The sequence below is a fragment of the Carica papaya genome, chromosome 1, assembly GCF_054855325.1.
Source record: "Carica papaya isolate Zhongbai chromosome 1, ASM5485532v1, whole genome shotgun sequence".
NCBI lineage: Eukaryota > Viridiplantae > Streptophyta > Magnoliopsida > Brassicales > Caricaceae > Carica > Carica papaya.
Genome location: NC_142309.1, coordinates 23,169,054 through 23,189,954, shown reverse-complemented (window position 1 = coordinate 23,189,954; position 20,901 = coordinate 23,169,054). Strand labels below are relative to the sequence as shown.

The 20,901-nt window shown below is 35.5% G+C and overlaps 1 protein-coding gene across 6 annotated transcripts in view; it reads left to right on the top strand.

The window, feature by feature from the left end:
* LOC110818811 (binding protein) overlaps positions 1–20,901 on the top strand; it is a 61,249-nt gene that overhangs the window by 24,585 nt on the left and 15,763 nt on the right. For all 6 annotated transcript variants that reach the window (XM_088221577.1, XM_088221576.1, XM_088221578.1 and 3 more), the window contains 9 exons: positions 95–253; positions 391–540; positions 12,885–13,040; positions 13,233–13,274; positions 13,416–13,760; positions 19,422–19,595; positions 19,718–19,878; positions 20,001–20,313; positions 20,392–20,824. In XM_088221577.1, the coding sequence (XP_088077703.1) occupies positions 95–253; positions 391–540; positions 12,885–13,040; positions 13,233–13,274; positions 13,416–13,760; positions 19,422–19,595; positions 19,718–19,878; positions 20,001–20,313; positions 20,392–20,824 (1,933 nt within the window). The remainder of the gene's footprint in view (positions 1–94; positions 254–390; positions 541–12,884; positions 13,041–13,232; positions 13,275–13,415; positions 13,761–19,421; positions 19,596–19,717; positions 19,879–20,000; positions 20,314–20,391; positions 20,825–20,901) is intronic.

Here is a 20,901-nt window from a genome sequence, read left to right as displayed (position 1 = left end):
TCCACTAAAATTCAACTAATATATGACTTAATTCCTATGACTCAAGCGGTGGAAGCCTTTATTATTTTATACCTTTTTTTTTGTTATATTTTAGATTGCACCATTATCAGAGGAAGATCAAAAAGCTAAATTGCAAGTGTGTTCAAAATTTTTGGAAACATTTACTCAAATAAAGGAACGGGAAAAAAGGTTTTCTGAACTGTCTATTGATCTATTGGCTGGAATGAGGGATTTGCTCCAGACAGATCCAGTGGTATATTTCTTTCCAGCTACTTAGTTCTTGACTAGTAGTTTGTCTATGTCATTCAATACTCATTTTTTTTTTTCCTTCAATATGATATCTTGGTTTTGCATCGATCTTTATCATCTTGGGGAATGGATTATCTCCAGTATTATCAAGCTTTATTCTGTGATGGAGAGTGCTTTCTACATGTCGTCTCTTTACTAAATGGTAACCTTGATATGGGAAATGGAGAGAAGTTGGTTTTGAATGTCCTCCAAACACTTACGTGTCTGCTTGCAAATAATGACATCTCAAAGGTACTATCCTTTTCTCTGTCATTTTCTGTGAGATCGTCTGGGTGACACAAATTGCTTCATTCTCATTAAAACTGTACTAGTTACCTAATTTTGAATGTCATTTTAATTTTTCCAGCTTGAGTGTCATTTATACCATCTGCCAACAATGCATGCTACCTGAATATGGCCTCTTTTGTTGGTTTTGATTTGTGGATATAGAGTGATTGTTGAATTATCTGCTTACCATATAAGAGTGAAGTTGTTCTGATTAACATGGATGTCCTTTTGCTTATATTTTAATGAAAAATAAAACAGTACCTCATACTGCAACTGTCAGAATTCTACTTGCATTAAAAATGTGAATTTCCTGACAGTTCCACTTCCGAGAACAATGCTTGGACATGGATATTATATTCAATTCTTTGTTGGTCTCATGTGGGTTCAGATTTTGCATGTCATCAGCCTGTTCGCAAAATTGTTCTGTCCAAGTGGAGTTTAGAGATTAATAACCACTTGTTTTTTCAGTTCCATGTCCAAGGAAGTTTTAATTCAAATTGTTTTTTTTCCCGCATGGGAAAGTCTGGATGAGTCTGCTGAACCTGAATATTTTTAGCGCTACTACTTTGTGTAATCTTTGAGAAAGCAAAGAAGCCTAAGTTTCTTTCTGGATGAGCTATTTTTGGTGGTTTATGAGTAATTTGTGTTGGTTTGGAACTCTAGGATTTTTTCATGATGGACGTTTAGGGTGAAAGGGAGTAAAATCATGAGGGATCATGGCCATAGGGAATCTAATGTCTAAGAGTTTTTCTCTATTGGTTAAAAGACTAGCATTTTCATAGGAACTTAATTATCTGTTTTTTTTTTCTTGAAATAAAGGAACTTAGTTATCTATAGCATAGGGTGATCTAAAATACTCATGGTAGCCGCAAGAATGGATGAGATGTCATAGCAACTCCATTGCCCATAAAAGTCCATCGAAGGCATCTCCCATTTGCATGATCTATATATTCCGCTTACATGTCTCAGAGTGAGAGATGGTTAAAGAGTATTGTTTTGTGAGGATCTTTGGGTTGGTGACAACACATTAGCCAATCGTTTTCCTCATCTTGGTAATATTCCTTCAAGCCACAATTCCCCTATTTTCTTTCTTTTTTTTTTTCTTGTTTATAAGGAACGGGTTATATCTCAGAACTTCATTTTTTCAGAAGCCTTAATGTTTCAGGACCAGGTGAAATGTATGGTTGAGGTGTAACTGGGTAGATGTGGGGTTGTTCAATGACTGTTTTTGTCTCTTCTGTTCCTACTATCTCAGCAGAAGGAAATAAATAAAATAGAGGGAAGTTGATGGAACATAGAGAAAAGAAGTCCAATAGAAATTATAACCTTTTTCTCTACAACAATTCCTCTTCTCTTCTGCATTTTCAACCCTTCTTCTCCCTACATCTTCTCCTAAATCTTTTTTACTTCTGCCTTAATATCTTCACAAGTCAAGCCAAGTTCCTGAAAAAGTGGTATTAGAGCAGATTGCTCTAAAGGAAACCCTTGCGAGCTTTGTGGCCATGGCGAAAAGTAAGGGGAAGGCTATTGTGGTGACCGGACCCCAGAAGCTGCAAACCCTAGAAGATAATGTAAGAGAGGTCGGCTAGAAACTCTCGAACTTTATGTCTGAGATGTACGACTCTCAGCGACAGATTAGGGCACTATTCGACCAAAAGTTCAAACCAGCTTGCAGATATGTTGCAAGGAGGTGTACGGTTGGGTGCGTTTTGACTAAAGGCTAGCCATTGTTTCTCTATACCAATTATGAATGAGGGTTTACTTCCTACCTTTAAGCAAAGAGATGCTGGGGGTAATTACTTGATAAGCTCACAGGGGAATTTATCGGGGAACCTTACTGAAGTTTTTTGGAGAAAATAAACTTTTAATTTTTATTACTTATGTTTTGCTTACATTTAGAAGATATATATATAAACTGATTATCCTTATTTTATTTGAATTCTAATTATAGGATATAATTATATTATTAGAACTCTAACTAATATAGTATTCTACTTAGCATGAAATCCTTATCAACACTCTCCCTCAAGTTGGCCGTAAAGATATCACACATACTTAACTTGCAAATCAGGTTCTGAAGAGACTTTTTGCATAGTCTTTTAACGAAATGTCAGCCACCTGATCGTCAGAAGATACATGATATAAGCATATAGAGTCACCAACCACCTTTTTTTTTATGAAGTGTCGATCAATTTAAATGTGTTTTGTCATATCATGTTGAATGAATAATGTTAATTGCTGCTTTGTTGTCACAAAATATGCATAGTTTCTCATTTTCACATACTTCCTACGCTATTGCTTTATCTGCCTCAGCACTGAAGCGAACAACCACACTTTGTTTCTTATTTTTGCATGTGACTAAGTTCCCTCCTACAGGTATGCAGTAATCTGTAGTTGATCTTCTATCATTTAGGAACTTAGCCCAATCGGCATCTGTAAATACTTCTATTTTAAGGTGATCATGCTTAGAAAAGAGCAGATCTTATCCTGGTGCAGACTTCAGGTATCGTAATATGCAGAAGACAACATGTAAATGAGTCTCACGAGGGTCATGCATGTACTGGCTCACAAGACTTGCATATGCTATATTAAGTTTAGTATATGAGAGATAAATGAGTCTTCCAACTAGTCTCTGGTATCTTTTCAAGTCAATTGATGTACCACTATCTGCTTGCAATTTGTAGTTGTTCTTACTAAGTGATTCTGCTGGCTTGCAACTCATCGTATCAGTCTCTTCTAGTAAGTTTAAGATATGCTTCTTTTGAGAAATGAAGATCCCTTTATTGGATTAACTTCAATTTTCAAGAAATATTATAATTTTCTTAAATCTTTTGTTTTAAATTCTTGAGTAAGAAGTTTCTTCAACCGAACCATCTTCTTTGTATTATCTCTAGTCACCACAATATCATCTACATAAATAATGAGAAGAGTGACCTTACCCTCACGATGTTTGATAAATAAAGTATGATCTGCATTGCTTTGTTGATATTCAAAAGAGATTATAACTCTTCTAAACCGCTCAAACCATGCTTTTGGAGACTGCTTCAATCCATATAAAACATTTTTTAATTGACAAATTTTTCCTTGCGTCCTCTCATCTTCAAATCCAGGTGAAATTTACATGTACACCTCTTCCTTTAAGTCTCTATGGAGGAATGCATTTTTTACATCAAACTGCTGTATATCCCAATTAAGGTTAGCTGCGAAAGACAAAAGTATTATAATTGTGTTTATTTTCGCAACAGGTGCAAATGTCTCTTGGTAGTCAATCTCATAGGTCTGAGTAAATTCTTTAGCCACCAATCTAGTTTTGTATCTTTCGATCGATCCGTTTGTTTTGTGTTTTACGGTGAGCACCTATTTACAACCATCTTCTTTCCCTGTGGAAGTGAAACAAGTTTCTATATTTTATTTTTCGTCAATGCTCTCATTTCTTCAATCATGATTTTTTTTCCACTTGAGATCTCTTAGAGCTTCTCTCTAATTCTGTGGAATAGACACAGAAAAAACAAATATAATAAAAGCTCTATCGGAGGAAGATAGAGAATCATAGAAAAACATTGTTAGATATAGGGTGGTTAGTGCAAGTTCTCGTTTTCTTTCTAATAACAATAGGTTTATTTGATAAATCGCAATAGAAAGATAACTCACCAGTATCTTCTGAAATCAGAGAAGATTCTTGACGTGGGACAGACTGCATGATGGCTTTTTTGGAATTTTCTCTCCTTAAATACCTTTTCAAGTCTGGTTTATCTAGACATTCAACATTATCTTCTTGATTAAGATTTTTTGTAATAGAATTTTCCCACTCAATATGATTCTCAATTGTTATCCAATTAGGTATCACTTCTTCCTTCTCACTCTCCCCCTAAAGAGGTGTTGGGTTTGAGTTGAAGTAAGACTCATTCTCTCTAAAAGTATCATCCATAGTTACAAAATATTTTCTAGATGGTGGATGATAACACTTGTAGCCTTTTTGAGTAGAAGAATATCCAATAAATACACACTTTAAGAGCTCTAGATTCTAGCTTACCCACATTTCTAGCATGAATAAAGCACACACATCCAAACACTTTTGGGGGAACAATGTAGGAATTTTTTCCTTACAAAACCTCCATAGGATTTTTAAAATTCAGAACCCGCAAAAACATTCTATTGATAAAATAGACAGCTGAGAGAACCGCATCTCCCCAATAACTCTTTGGTAGATTCATGGTAAACATTAGTGACCGAACTACCTCTAGTATGTATTTGTTTTTTCTTTCAATAACCCCATTTTGTTCACTAGTGTAGGCACAACTTGTCTGATAAATTATTTCATTTGATTCCAAGTAGGTATAAAACACACTATACATATATTTTGTACCATTGTTAATTCGCAAAATTTTAATTTTAGCACCAAACTGTGCATATCATTTTGTGGAAAGATTGAAAATATGAAAATACATCACCTTTTGTTTTTAACTGATAAATCCATGTTAATTTAGTACAATAGTTAATAAAAGTAACAAACTATCTATGAATAGAAAGAGAAGTATTCTGAGTAGATCCCTACAGATCAGAATGAATAGTAATAAAAGGATCAGTACTTCTATTATTACTTAAATAATAAGATCTCATATTATGTTTAGTAAGTTCGCATGCATCACAAAATAAAGACTGCATAAAAGTTGTTTTAAATAATTTAGAATATAATTTTTCTTAAACAAAAAAGGAAGAATGCCCTAATCGTCGATGCCATTATGGTATCTTTAGATTGATTTCTTTATTCCCAATGGTTGCTTGATTTCCAATTAAGTTCAGATGTTTGTCCTAGACATATAAACTATCTTGCAATCTATCAGTGCTAATCTTCTTCTCGGTTTGAAGATCTTGAAAGATGCGATGATCAGAAAAAAATTCAATTTTACAGCTGAGATTTTCAGTTATGACACTAATAGATAAAAAATTGTCAGACAGATTAGGCACATGTAAAACTGAAGACAGTGTAATAGTAGGAGTACAATTAATGGAACTTGTTCCCAACACGGGGGTGTATGACCTAATTGCTATACGTACATTATCCCATTCAGTACAAGAAGAATAGGTTAAGAATTATTTAGAAGAGTCTGTCATGTGTCTGTTAGCTGCAGAGTTTATGATCCAATTATCAGGAGTAGAAATAGGATGAACAATACCTGATTTTACCATATTTAATGTGCCAACAGTTGATGGAGAGTTAAGTTGACTCAGAAGGCGTTTCAGATTTTGAATTTCTTATGTGGAAAAGGCTCAAACGGATGATGAACCAGGTCTTTCTCTAGCTTCAACAAAATTTGCTTGAGCTCTTGTGGTTCCATCTCTTCTTCCTCCCCGACATCTAATTGGTCTTCTATGCAATTTCCAACAAGTTCCCTAGTGTGTCTTGTCTTGTCACAATAGTCACACTTCCCATATATTTTTGGATTGATCAGACTGAGCAACTAATTCAACCTTCTCAACTGTTACAATGTGAAACATGACATTTCTTCTACTTTTTTCTTGCTGAACATAAGTATAAGTTTGTTAGAATGAAGGAAATAGATCCTTACCAAGCATTTGGATCCGTATTTGATCATATTTGGTTTTCAGATCAGCTAAAAAAATTATAAATTCGCTCTTTTTCTATCAATTTCTAAATTTGACTGCATTTGCAGGACGTTCTTCTTAAAAATCTTGACTCCTGCCATAATCCATTTAATTCAAAAAAATATTGAAAAATAGTTATTTATTCTTGTTTTGTGTCATGAATTTTATTCTGGAGTTCATAAATCTGGGCGTCATTACCCATATGTGAATATGTAAGAGATGCTGCTCTCCATATTTTTTCGGCAGTGAGCATGGAATTTATGAGGCATAACATTACCAATGAGCTCTTAGAGTCCCATATATTATATTCTAAAATGCCAACATCTAGTGTTTTCACCTCACCAGTAATATAACCCAACAATCTTCTAGATTTGATGAACAATAAATAAGTTATGAATCAAACAAGATAATTAGTTCCATCAAATTTTACGGGACTGATTTCTAATGAAAGATTATCAAAACTAGTAACACTCACATTTTTTGTTTCTATCATCTTAGAATGTTAAAAATAAGAAGAAAAAATACCCAATAATAAAAAACGGACCTCTTATATGTACCAAGGAGCCAAAAAAAGACCAAAAAAGTCAAAAAAAGGACAAAAAACGGAAATAAGTCTGGTTCGGCTCTAAATGGCTCGGGATTGGTTCTAAAACGGCTCTAAGTCGGCTTGGCTCGTCTTCTCCGGATAGATCTCTGAACGTGCGCAAAAAAAGGTAATAGTGTGACTTTTTTTACCAGCATTTGTTGATGTGCGGCTGTAATTTTTTATCAACGCCTGCGGATGTGCAGCTGTAATTTTTTATCAACGCCTGCGGATGTGCGGCTGCACTTTTTTACCAGCGTCTTTGAATGTGCGACATTTTTTACCAGCACGTGAAGATGTGTGGCTGTGGTTTTTTACCTTCGCCTCCAGTGTGCTATTGTACCTTTTTAGCGTCTATGAATGTGCGACTATAGCTTTTGACTGACACTTGAGTGCAGCTGCACTTTTTACCAGTACCTCTAGAGTTTGTCTGCACTTTTTACCGGCGCTTATAAAGTGCGCAGTTGCACCTTTTTACCGGTACTTCTAGAGTGCAGCTACACCTTTTTACCGGCGTTTCCACTGCTGCTTAAAATCATCGTAAATACCATAGAACACATCGGTGGGTTCAAATCCGTTTTGGGTGGTGATGAGAGTATATCTGGGAAAAAGAGTATCAACCCAATATATTGTATTATTTTAGGGTTTAGAAAGAATTCTAAAATTAGATCCCTAAAATAATTTTATTTAGCTCTTATACCATGAAGTTTTTTGGAGAAAATAAACTTATAATTTTTATTATTTATGTTTTGTTTACATTTAAAAGATATATATAGATTGGTTATTCTTATTTTATTTGTACTTTAATTATAAGATATAATTTTAGTTAGCATGAACATGAAATCCTTATCAACACTTACACTGAAGGTGAATATTCCTATCTTCAAAGGTCAAAACACTAGAACTTGGATTAAATGGTGTATGGAATACTTTTATGTATGCAACATAGGAGAGGAAAACAAAGTAGAAATAACATCCCTATACTTAGGAGACAAAAGAGACATGGTTTTATGGTGTAGCTAATAATCCTGGATGTTAGAATAGGAAATATTTGTTGAAGAACTTTGCAGGAGATTTGGGGGTCTAGCAAGGATTGATATTATGAAAGAGTTTAACAAATTAATACAGGAGGACACTGTAATCAAATATCAAGAAAAATTTAAGGAGATGAGATCACAACTTCTCACAGAGAGATATTATATCTCCAGTTTCATCGGTGGATTGAGGGAAGAGTTTAGTCCAGTGGTAAGAATGCACAATCCACTCACTTTGAATCATGTCATTGAGCTAGTTACATGACAAGAACAAGTGGTTGAAGCTAATAGCCGCAACAACACTAGGCAGATGACACCCAACCGTCCATTTCCAAACCTCAATATTCGAGCCTGAATCCAAAAGGAGCCACTGTGAATAATGATAAGCTACCAAAAACTTGCAATCAACAGAAAATTCAATCGGGGAGAACCGAACTTAACTATGAAAATAAAGGTAGCAACTTATGCTACCGATATGGGAAGAAATATTTCCCTGGGCATAAGTGTAAGCTGAAAACAATGATAGTAGTTGAAAAATGTGAGGAGGAGGAAATTGAAGGGGAGACCTCTCAGGTTGAGGATCAATAGGAAACTTCAGAGGATCCTGTAACCCTGTCCTTACAAGCTATTATAGGATATTCCTCAAGTGGTGCCGTGAGGATCAGAGACTCACTTAAAAAGAAAGACATCATGATATTGTCTGCTTGTGGGAGTTCTCATTCCTTTATGGACAATTCAATGGCAGAAAGTTAAGGAATTGGTGGTTTACAATAGGTCGCTCACTGTAGTGGTGGCCAACAGTCACAAAGTGACCAGTGAGGATGAATGTTTGGGAGTTCAATGGAGAATGCAGAATTATAAGTTCTGTTGTGATTTCAGAATAATTCCTTTTGGCAACTATAACATGATGCTTGGATAGATTGGATAAAAATATACAATCTAATTATCTTTGACTCTGCAGAGTCTAAGTTGAGTTTTAAACTGGAAGGGAAGGAAATCACCTTGCAAGGGATCCAGTTCTCTAATAAATTGACCCAGATAAACAGAAGAAACGCTCAATAAGATGATTACAGATGGAGGTAAGCGGTATACTGGAACCATTTACTCTCTGGTCCTTAGAATCTAATTCAACTCAGAATTAGGGAGGCTCACATGAAGATAAAACACAAATAGAGCATGTTTTACAGGAATCCAGTGATATTTTTGAAGAACCAGAGGATCTTCCACCTCCCCAAGGTCTAGACATGCTATTTCTTTGGAAAAAGGTAGCTCTATAGTTAATCTCAGACCCTATTGGTATCCCGATTTTCGAAGAAAGGAGATTGAGCAACAGGTAAAGAAAATGTTGGATGTCTCAATCATCCAACTAAGTCATTCACCCATTTTATCTTAAAATGGGTCAAAAAGAAGGATAAAACTTGGAGGTCTTGTGTTGATTATGTGGAACTCAACAAACTCACAATTAAAGACAGATTTCCTATCCTTATCATCGGTGGTCTTCTTGATAAGTTGTATGGAGCTGCTGTGTCCTCAAAACTTGATTTGAGGTCTGGATACCATCAAATTAGAATGAAGGAAAATGACACTTACAACAATATTTAGAACTCATTATGGACACTATGAGTTCAAGATCACGTCCTTTGGCCTGATCAATGCACCTGCTACGTTCCAATCCCTCTTGAACCAGGTTTTTGAGGAATATTTGAGGAAATTTTTATTGGTTTTCTTTGACGACAAATTGGTGTACAAACCTTCTTTGGAGCAACATGTCAAACATATGGGGTTAGTGTTTGCCCTATTCAGGTAGCACAAACTTTTTTCCAGAAAGTCCAAATGCTGCTTTGCTCATAAAGAATAGAATATCTGGGGCACCTCATTCCAAACATAAGGTTAGAACTGACCCTAAAAAGGTCGAGGACCGACCACCCTAAATGGGGGATTTTTGGAATTCGGTGACAACTACAGAAAGTTTAATAGAATCTATGGGACTATTAGCAAACTGCTAATTGACATGTTGAAAAAAGATGTGGATTTATCTGGATAGAAGAGGCAAGGAGGGCTTTTGAATTGCTGAATGAAACAATGTCTCAAGCACCAATATTCAGATGAATCGATCTTTCCGAGCCATTTGTTTTGAGAAAAGATGCTTGTGGAGGTGGAATTGGTGCAGTCCTCATGCAAGACAACCAACCTATTAATTACATTAGCAAGGGTTATGCTAAAAGAATTAAGGGTTATCAATTTGTGAAAAGGAATTACTTGCCATCCTTTATGCCATAAGGAAGTGAAGACATTACTTGGAAGGAACACTTTTTATCATCAAGGCATATCAAAAAAGTTTTTTTTTTTTTTTGAAACTAAGGTAGATAAAAAAGTATCAGGCATTTGTTGGGGCAAAGGGTGACTATCATGATGCAGCAAAAGGGGATTGTCAACTTACTAGGACTAAACTATACTATTCAGTACAAAAAGGGAGTTGAAAATAATGTGGCAGATGCACTTTCCAGAAGAGAGTATGAGATTCAACACCAGAATGAAGTAACATCAATGGCAGCAGTCACATTAAGCCACCTGCTTGAGTAGATGAAGTTACAGTAAGCTACTAGGAAGATTCGTATATTCAAAGCTACTGGAAGAGCTGATGATTAGGTCAGATAGTAGACCACCGCATCAATTGAAAGCAAAGGTATTAAGATATAAAGGAAGGTTGGTTATTGGTGCATCATGAGAATTAAGCAAAAATTAATTCAAGAATGTCATAACACTGCAATGGGAGTACACTCTGGAATCAGGGGGACATATGAACGTCTCAAGCAATACTTCTTCTGGCCTGGCATGAAGGATGATGTGGTGAAGTGGATATAAGAATATGAAGCGTGTTAAAGGTATAAAACTGAGAAAATCCAATACCAGGGCTACTACAATCTCGTCTCCTACCCAACTAGGTTTGGACTCAATATCGATGGATTTTGTTGAGCAGCTGCTTAAATCAAATAATAAAGATACCATTATGGTCGTGGTAGATTGATTAACCGAGTATGCACACTTCATGACTTTGAAACACCCCTTCATTGCTATAAAAGTAGCTCAAGTGTTTCTTGACCATGTTCGCAGGCTACATGTAAGTCCTAAAGTGATAATCTCTAATCGTGACAACGTTTTCACCAGCTCATTCGGGAAGGAATTAATGCGGATAACAGGACCATATTATATTATAGTTCCTCTTGTCATCTCCAAATTGATGGCTAGGTCGAGAGACTAAATCAATGCTTAGACATTTATCTCATATGTATGACCCATCAAGATACCAAATCCTGGGTTAAATGGATCAGTCTGATTAAATGGTGGTACAACACCATCTACTATTCAAGCATTAAAATGTCATCTTTCCAAGCACTATATGGATATCTTCCACCCCATTTTATGGATATCATTAACATAAAAACTCTTTTTGTAGACTTGAAAACCTTCATGGAGGAGAGACATAAGATGAGTAAGGCTCTCAAACAACGACTGGAATCTCAAAATAGAATGAAGCAGTTTGCTGATAGCCACCGATCAAAGAGGCAATTTGAAGAAGGAGATCTGGTGTTGCTCAAGTTACAACCCTATCAATAATCCTGCCTCGCAAAAAAAAAGAACCAAAAACTAACACCAAAATTTGATGGATCTTATAAAATTGAGAAGAAAATAGGTGCAGTAGCTTACAGATTTCAATTACCTACTCAAGCTAGAATACATCTAGTCTTTCATGTATCTCTACTAAAGAAATACAATGCTAGACGACAAAGATCTTGGGGATCTAGAAGAAATAGACATAACGGAGTCAGAGAAAATCTTGCAAACATGAACAATTAGTAGCAAGGGAAAGCACAAAGAACAATGGTTGGTTAAATGGAAAAGGTCGAATGAGAGAACTTGGGAGGATTCCCAGCGTTTGCCACGGCAATTCTCCATCTTAACCTTCAGGGCAAGGATTCTTCTCAAGGAGAGGGAGTTTTTTAGGGAGTAGGCTCACTGAGAAATGAATAGAGTTGAGAAGCTCATGGTGAGGAAAATGAGACGAAAGGCAGGGGATCAGGCTGGGCTCACAAGAGAAAAGATGAAATGGCAAGCAGAAGAACAATCTCGATTGGGGTTTATAAAAAAAGAGCCAAACACGGGGCTGTTGAGGAAAGAGAGGGACACGCGTTTGCCATTAGGTGTAGCAGAGTGGGAATGGGGATACGTGTCTTCCATTGGAGGACAAAGCGTGATACGTGGAAAAAGATTTGGGGGCATATTTAAGGGGAATACAATTGGGTTAGTGTATACGAATGAGGCTAGAATTCACCTCGCCATCTAAGGTTTCTCGCATCTCGCAGGTTCTCTGGTGAATCTCAGGCGATTCATAGCAATTGTTATTCCTTTCAAGTTTAAGTTCGTGTATTTTGTAAATCTCTGTGTAGTAAGCTTAATATTGGTATATTTTCATCAAATCTGTTTTCCTCTAGACATCTTTCCTCTTTCTTGTCTCTCTTTTCCTCATTTCTTTCCAATCTAACCCTCTTCTTCTTCATTTGGCACTCAAATCATCAGGTATATGTCATATATACTTTGGCACAAGACAGCCTCCCAATTCCTTTTCATAATAGATGAGCGGAAATTCCGGACGAAAACAATGTAGGATTAACATGATATAAAATATCTTTATGTTAATGTCTTGTTTTATCTGTTATTACCGTGGGAAAACCTGCACTTGCTGTTTCTGTACACTGGGTTGATGAGGGATTTCTCTCTTCATGTTCTTATTTCAATAAAATTATCAATGCAGTGCTTGACATTATTCATATGTCACAAGTACCTGACACAAGACATCCTCTCACTTCCTTTTCATGATAGGCAACTGGAAAGTCCGGAAGAAAACAACATAGAATTAACATGATATAAAATATCTTTATGTTAATGTCTTGTTTTAACCGTTATTACCATGGGCAAAACCTGCATTTGTTGTTTCAGTACACTGGGTTGATGAGGGATTTCTCTCTTGTTCTTATTTCAATAAAATTATCAATGCAGTACTTGACATTATCCGTATGTTTTAGGTTGCATTCAGAGCTCTTGCTGGCAAGGGTTACCCGACACTGCAAAGTTTGTTACTGGACTTTTACAACTCACAACCAGGTGAAGCGCTTCTGAATGCACTACTGGACATGCTTGTTGATGGCAAGTTTGATATAAAAGGATGCCCTGTTATAAAGGTAATTTGACTTCGAAATTATTATTTTTTTGATATCTTTGTATATTGCTATGGTCAATTAACGTGAATATTATTCACTATTAAGCATGAGTAATTGTTGGCTGTTTTGTTTCAAAAAGGAAAAAAACTGTTTGATGTGTAAGTGAGACACCAGTCAGTATTCTCATAAAAACTTTGTCTACTTTTGGCTCAGAACGAAGATGTGATCATTCTTTATCTGAATGTTCTGCAGAAGGTTAGTACTTAACTTGGATTTTTCCTTTGTTCCTGTAACTGCTTGAATTTTGCAATAACTGTTTTTTTTTTCTTTGTGAAATTATTTGTATTTTCTTTGGTTTCTAATTGTATAAAACAATCCAATTTTGTGATTGGGCAGAGCAGTGACTCTTTGCGATACCATGGACTCAACTTATTTCAGCAGCTGCTTAGGGATTCTCTATGTAACCGAGCTTCATGTGTCAGAGCAGGAATGCTCAACTTTCTTCTTGATTGGTTTTCTCAAGAAGATGATGATACCATTGTTTTGAAGATTGCTCAACTGATTCAAGTCATAGGTGGGCATAGCATATCTGGGAAGGATATTCGCAAAATTTTCGCACTCCTCCGAAGTGAGAAAGTGAGGAATCAGCAGCAGTATTGCTCACTGCTTTTAAACAGTGTTTTGTCAATGCTGAATGAGAGGGGACCAACTGCATTTTTTGATCTCAATGGGAATGATTCTGTAAGTCTTACGTGGCATCGTTGAAGAATCTATATATATCTGTCTTGTAATGAATATTTGTTTTCTTTTTCTTTTTTTGCTTGAGCTTAAAGGATAAAACTCATCGCTACAAATATATGTTAGGAATGATTGAATGTGCACTTTATCGAATAATGCAGCCCTATATATATATATGTTTTCTCGAATAAAAAGGAAAATAAACAATTAATTATATAAAGTGTAATTTACCTTGATGTCCTTTTACCTAATTACATATAGTACACTCTCTTTAAGACTTCATTTCAAGTTAGGAATTAGATATTGTCAATTCTCAATAGTCTGGAATGTTGGATTGCCTAGATCTTTGGTCAACATATTCGTAATTTTGTGAGCTGGTCGATATCTATGGAGTACATTTTAAACCAGGGTTTAACTTCTTTTTAATGAAATGCTTGTCAACCTCAATATATTTTGATTTTGTCATGTTGCATCATGTTATGAGCAATACATATGTCTGATTTATTATAATAGTATAGTATGCCCAAGGAAGGTGACCTATGCTAGATCTTCTGTCTACCATTGACCCTCCATAGTCTGCACTATATAAATTTTTAGGAGCAATTTGTCATTCTTTCTAAACATGAGTTCTTTCTCAGGTATCACTTTTAGGTAATATAACATTTTATAAGTGTATTTTTTTAGAGTTATACGTTAACTAACTTATAACACTCATTGTATAGGCATTGTCTGGTCTTATATGCGACATGTAGATTAATCTCTCAACTAATCTCTAGTACATCTCTTTATCTACTGACGCATTCTCTTCTACTACCCTAATTTATAATTAGGATCAAATAGGAGTACTAATTGGTTTACATGCTAGTTTGCCAACATTTTTTAACAGGTCATGAATATGTTTTTGCTGGGAGATAAAGGTCTCAGATTTTGAGCATGCAACTTTAATCGTAATGAAGTACTTCAACTTATATAACTTCTTGATTTCAAACTCCTTTGTCAGACATTCTTTGAGTATACCTACAAAACCTAAGGTTGAGAAAGATGATTGTCATCGTACTACAATATAGCAAACTCTTGTAATTTGTGGACCCAAAGCCAAAAGCTTGCTATCAATGGTGTATTGTCTGCCTCAATTGTAGTGTGTTTTAAACTTCCCATAAAACCACATTCACAATTTTTTTTTTTTGAAAACAAAAGTGTAAAGTTAAACATTCACAACCTTATAAGTTAGTATGGATTAATGAGATGACAATTCGGTTACTCAGCTATTCGATGTTTCTTTCTACTGTGTTGACTATAGAGACACCATCTTGTGTGATGTGTTCTTATGCAATTTACCTCATATTCTTCTTAGTCGACATTGACTATATGATTGAGATGTACACCATAGTAGCTGAGAAAATACGTATTCCTCTTTTATAGGAAAAAGAGACATACCAAGATATAAAAAAACTGAGGCAAGGAAAGCTGCAAACTAGTGGCTAAGTAGAAAGAAAAAAACTTTAATTTTTTCGCAAAAGCAATTTAAAATAGAAAGAAAGGAATCAAAAGTTGTTTTTGTTGTCATAAGTAGGGATGTGAGGAACCGGGAGCATATTCAATCGGAGAACACCACTAGAAGTGGCTAGGTTATTCTCTAACTTTTCTTATGTTGCTGCTATATATTTACCAGATGAACTCCCTCCATTGTATAATATTGAACATGCGATTGATCTAGTTCTTGAATCTCAATTATCAAACCTGCCAATCTATTATATGAATGCAAGGGAACATATTGAACTTAAGTCACAAGTCGATAAGTTATTGCTTAAGGGATTTAAATGAAAGAGTTTAAGCCCATGTGCTGTCCTAGCATTACTTCCCTCTGAGAAAGATGGGACCTAGAGAATGTTTGTGGATAGTTGCACAATCAATAAGATTACCATCAAATATAGGTTTCCAGTACCTCATCTTGACGACATGCTAGTCCTTGTGGCAGGCTCCACCTTTTCCAAGATATATTTGAATAGCGGATATCACCAAATTCACATGAGACCAAGAGATGAGTGGAAGATGGTGTTCAAAACAAAGGATGCTTATATGGATGGTTAGTCATGCCATTTGGGTTATCTAATACGCTGAGCACCTTATGGATCAAATGTTCCTAGCTTTTAGTCGGAGATTTCTTGTTGTCTACTTTGTTAATAGTCATATCTTCAATAAGACCAAGGAGGAATGCATTTTTCATTTATAACAGGTTATGGGATTAAGTGAAAAAAAAACTCCATGTTAACACAAAATGCATTTTCATGACAGCCAATGTTGTTTCCATGGGATTTATCGTCTCCTCAAATGGAGTATAAGTTAATCAATAAGGATTTATCATCTCTTCAAATGGAGTAAAAGTTTATCCATAAAAGTTTAAAGCTTTCCAAGAGTGGTCAACTCCCAAAACTCTACATGAGGTATGAAGCTTCCATGACTTGGCATTCTTGTACAGGAGGTTTATCGAGGCTTTAACACTGTAATGGCACCTATTACTAACTGCATAAAGAATGAAAAGCTTGCCTTGACTGAAATAACATCTAGAGCTTTTAAAAACATCGAGTAGAAATTGGCAGAAGCACTTGTTCTGCATCTTCCTGACTCCAAGGTATAAGAAGTTGCTTGTGATGCATCTCAAGTATGAATCGATTCTGTACTTAGCTAAGAAGGACATCCAATTGTGTATTTTAGTAAGAAGCTTGATAATATAGAACAAAGGTGTGTCACGTACAAAGAATTCTATGCCATTATGCAAACACTTTGACATTAAAGTTATTACCTACTCCTAAAACAGTCTGTTCTCTTCTCTAACCACGAGGTTCTTCGATATATCAGAAGAAGCTTAACCTATCGTCATGCAAGTTGGGTGACTTTCTTGCAAGAACATACTTTTGTAATCAAATACAAAAAGGGAATAGATAACCAAATAGCAGATCTGTTAAGCTGAAGACAGTAATATTGACTAGTGGAATTTGACTTGGTTAAAGTAAGTAATTTATCTTGCAAATATTTTGACATAACTTATCAGAACTTAATGGAAGAAAAATGTGATCTTAGTTTTTCATTGTATGTTGGATACTTTTTTGAAATAAAAAGTGTAAAGAATGATATGCACAAGGTACCAAGGGGCTGCTACTCATTTACAAAAAAAAATCTACAATTTTATTAGAATATCTATGACTTTCCCAACATCCTTCAACCTATAAATATCATGCTTCAAAATCAAGAACCCAAGAAAATGAAACCATCTATCTCTGATCTTAGACATCTCACCTCATTACCCTTAGAAGTTCTATTGTTTCTTTTTTTTTTTTTCAGAAAATTCAAAAAATAGAAAGTGGAATAAGATTTACAGATTATTTTTTTTTTTTGCATAAACCTTCTCAAGCTCATAGCTGATCCTCACCGCTCCTGCAATAACCCAATTGATCTTTAACAGGCGGTTAACCTTTGTCCATAATTCATAGGCTATCAAACACCATAGGAGAGTATGATTACATGATTCAACAACTTTCTTGCATAGTAGCACTCATTTACAATTATTTTGCCTCTTTTCATTAGCTTGTCAATTGTCAATATGCATTTATGGCTTGTCTCTCAGACAAAAAAGCAAACCCTTGGAGGTGTCTTAACTTTCTAAATCTGATAAGCAGGGAAGTTAGGAACCCCATCTTGCTGTCTGCCCACTAGACACGTACATTGGATACCTGTTTAGAGGAACAAGCCTTTGTCTTCCTAGCACATCTCTCTGGTTGGAAGTAATTTGGAATTGCATTCAGGTGGTATAGTAAGTTATTTTGAAGAGATAAAACAATTACCATGGTAGAAGATTGATTTTATTGGCCTAACATTAATAGAGATATGGCTAACAATTGCTACTGTCATATTTGTCAAATCTATAAACAATTACCTGCTTGTAACCCATTAACCTTGAGGAGAAATAAGCATGGACTTTCTAGTTGGTTTGCTGAAAAACAACTAGAAGCTATGATCCAATAGTTTTGGTAGTAGATCTTTTTTTGAAGATGGCTCATTAGATACTTTAGAATGAGCTACTTCAATTTCTAGAAAGTACTTCAGTCTCCTAAGTTCTTGTATCTTGAATTCTTTGACTAGGCATTTTCTGACTGCTTCTTTCTCTTTCTCATAATTTTTTATCACAATTATGTCATCGACTTATACAAAGAGAGTCATGATTCCCCTTGAATTCCAGTATGAATGACTCTATGATCTCCTGATTCTGTTTTATCCAGCTATAAATATTATTTTTGAAAATCTTTCAAACGAAGCCCTTGATTATTGTTTAGACCACCGTTTCTTAAAATCTGCACACTTTATTGCTCTTAGCTTTTCCTCAAAGTCTGGAGGGATTTCCATGTGTATCCCTTCCTCCAAATTGGATCTTCTTCCTTCAGTCTCGTCTCTAGGATATGACTTTGTTTCCTTGTCCCTTGAAATAGGTTTGCATGAATTGTTACCATTTAAGATAATTCTTCCCATTCAATCTATATGCTGTTTAAATATTTTTTGCAGCTATATTATTAGTTGATTGATGAGAACTTCCCTGGTCCAGTCAGTGATGTTGAAAAATGAGAGCATCTTTGTCATTTCTGACATCTTCTCCGGAATTGGTAGGATCTCCTCTTTTAAAGATTTGACAATAGAGAGGTCCAACAAGGATTTTGATTGTTAAGGTTGTGGACAGACAATTCAAGTCTAATGAAGGAGCCACAAGAAAGGCTGATGTCAGCTGTGCAGCTGGAGCGACTTCAAGGATGAATGCATGAGTAGACTAACAAAAAACAGGAACAAGGCTAAGATAAGGGAACTGAAATTGGGGTAGGTTTAGGACTCTGATACCATATGAGATTTAGGAAGAAACCAGATTTCTTTACATTGAGAAAGAGCATATTCATGGATATAGCTATTACAAAGAGAAAAAATAGGAACTAATCACAAGAAATCAAATCAAATCAGATCAAATATATTATCAGGTTACATTTCTAACAGATGTCCCATATTTTTAGGGGAATTAAGGGATTCTCAACAAAAAGTATGATGTAGATCCATAAAGGATGGTGGCCTTGGTATTGAGAATTTTTTCTCTAAACATCTAATATAAACCTATGGAAATTCATCAGTGACATCAACCACCTCATCGCCTTTGGATAAAGTGGTGTTAACTAGCTTCATTGTGGGTAAGCCCCATGGTTGTTTTGGGGGATTTCTCCTTCCCTATTGCAAAGGATTGAGATTCTTTATTGTGACAGTGTTATCATTTCTTTAATTCCTTAATTTTTTCACTTCTGAAAAAAGACATTTACTTTTTGGCAGTCCTATCTTCTTTGTGAGCCTTCTGAAGCCCTTGTTTTGTTTTTTGTGGGGGGAGGGGGAGGGGATTTCTTTGTCGATATTGCGAACGGATTGAGTTGCTTTATTTTGCTGGTCTTATCATTTCTTTAGTTCCTTTATTTTTTGAGTTCTATTTTGCTCTAGGAGTATTTATCCTCTCTTATCTTGCTGAGAAGCTATAGGGTTGTGTGATCTTTCCGGAACTCTTTTATTTGTTTACAGATTACTTTTCTCTTGTAATCTTAGTAAAATATTCTTTTTTTTTAACTGTTGACTTGATTCTTGCAGGGCATCTTAATTAAAACGCCCATCCAGTGGCCTCTAAATAAGGGTTTTTCTTTTTCATGCTGGCTTAGGGTAGAAAGCTTTCCCAAAAATGGGACAGTTGGCCTTTTCAATTTTCTCACTGAAAGTGGAAGAGGGTGCTTGGCAGTGCTTGCAAACAGCAAGCTATTTTATGCGGTAAAATATGTTGTTTGAAATCTTTTGTGAAGCCTAATTCATATCTTTAGGAATTATGTTTCCAATATTATTGCCCACTTTACTGTGAAAATTAAAATGATTGTTTTTCTTGTCTTCCGTAGTCAATCAATTTGAAGCGACAGTGTGTTCAAATGTCTGTTAATCTAGCAAGAAAGAAATGGCATTTTCTTTGCATAACTCACAGTATTGGGAGACCATTTTCTGGTGGTAGTCTACTGAGGTGTTATATTGATGGCGATCTTGTATCATCTGAAAAATGCAGGTAAGTCTCTATTGGGCAGTCTTTCTCTAAAATGCACTTCTATTTTGAATTTGGAAAATTTGCTCGATCATTTTATTTTTTTCTAATGGGGACATGTTTCCTCTTTGATTTTGATGATTCAGCTATCCAAAAGTAAATGAACTGTTAACCAATTGCACAGTTGGCACAACTGTTTTTCCTCATAACGTAGAAGATAATGCTCCAGATTTCATCCAAGATTCATTTCCATTTTTCGGGCAGATTGGTCCTATTTATCTATTTAATGATGCTATCTCTTCTGAGCAAGTCCAGGCTATCTATTCTCTTGGACTGAGCTATATGTATTCCTTCCTTGACAATGAAACTGCACCTTTTTATGACACCCCATTGCCTAGTGGGATTCTTGATGCTAAAGATGGTCTTGCATCTAAAATTATATTTGGACTCAATGCTCAGGTTCTCATTCCATTTCTTGAAACTATTTGTTATTTCTGTCTTAATGTCTGGCTACTCTAAGGTGATGGCTTTTTGCAGGCTAGTGATGGCAGGAAATTGTTTAATGTCTCGCGGGCAGTAGATCACGTTTCAGATAAGACTTTATTTGAGGCGAGTGTGATGGTTGGTACACAATTATGTTCTCGGCGCTTGCTGCAACAGATAATTTACTGTGTTGGAGGTGTATCAGTGTTTTTCCCTCTGATAGCCCAATCTGATAGATATGAAAATGAAGAAAATGGACTATTTGAGCGTACATTGATTATGCCTATAGCAAAAGAGCGTCTGACAGCTGAAGTTATTGAGCTTATAGCTTCCGTCTTAGATGAGAATTTAGCAAGTCAACAACAGATGCATCTTCTCTCAGGATTTCCAATACTGGGATTCTTATTGCAATCAGTACAACCTCAGCAACTCAATTTGGAAACACTTTCAGCATTGAAGCATCTGTTCAATATTGTTGCCCACTCTGGTATGTACAGAAAAAGTGCCTGCAAATGGTTTACGAGCAAAATGGTTATTTATGATTTGTTTTTCTATTTTTATTCT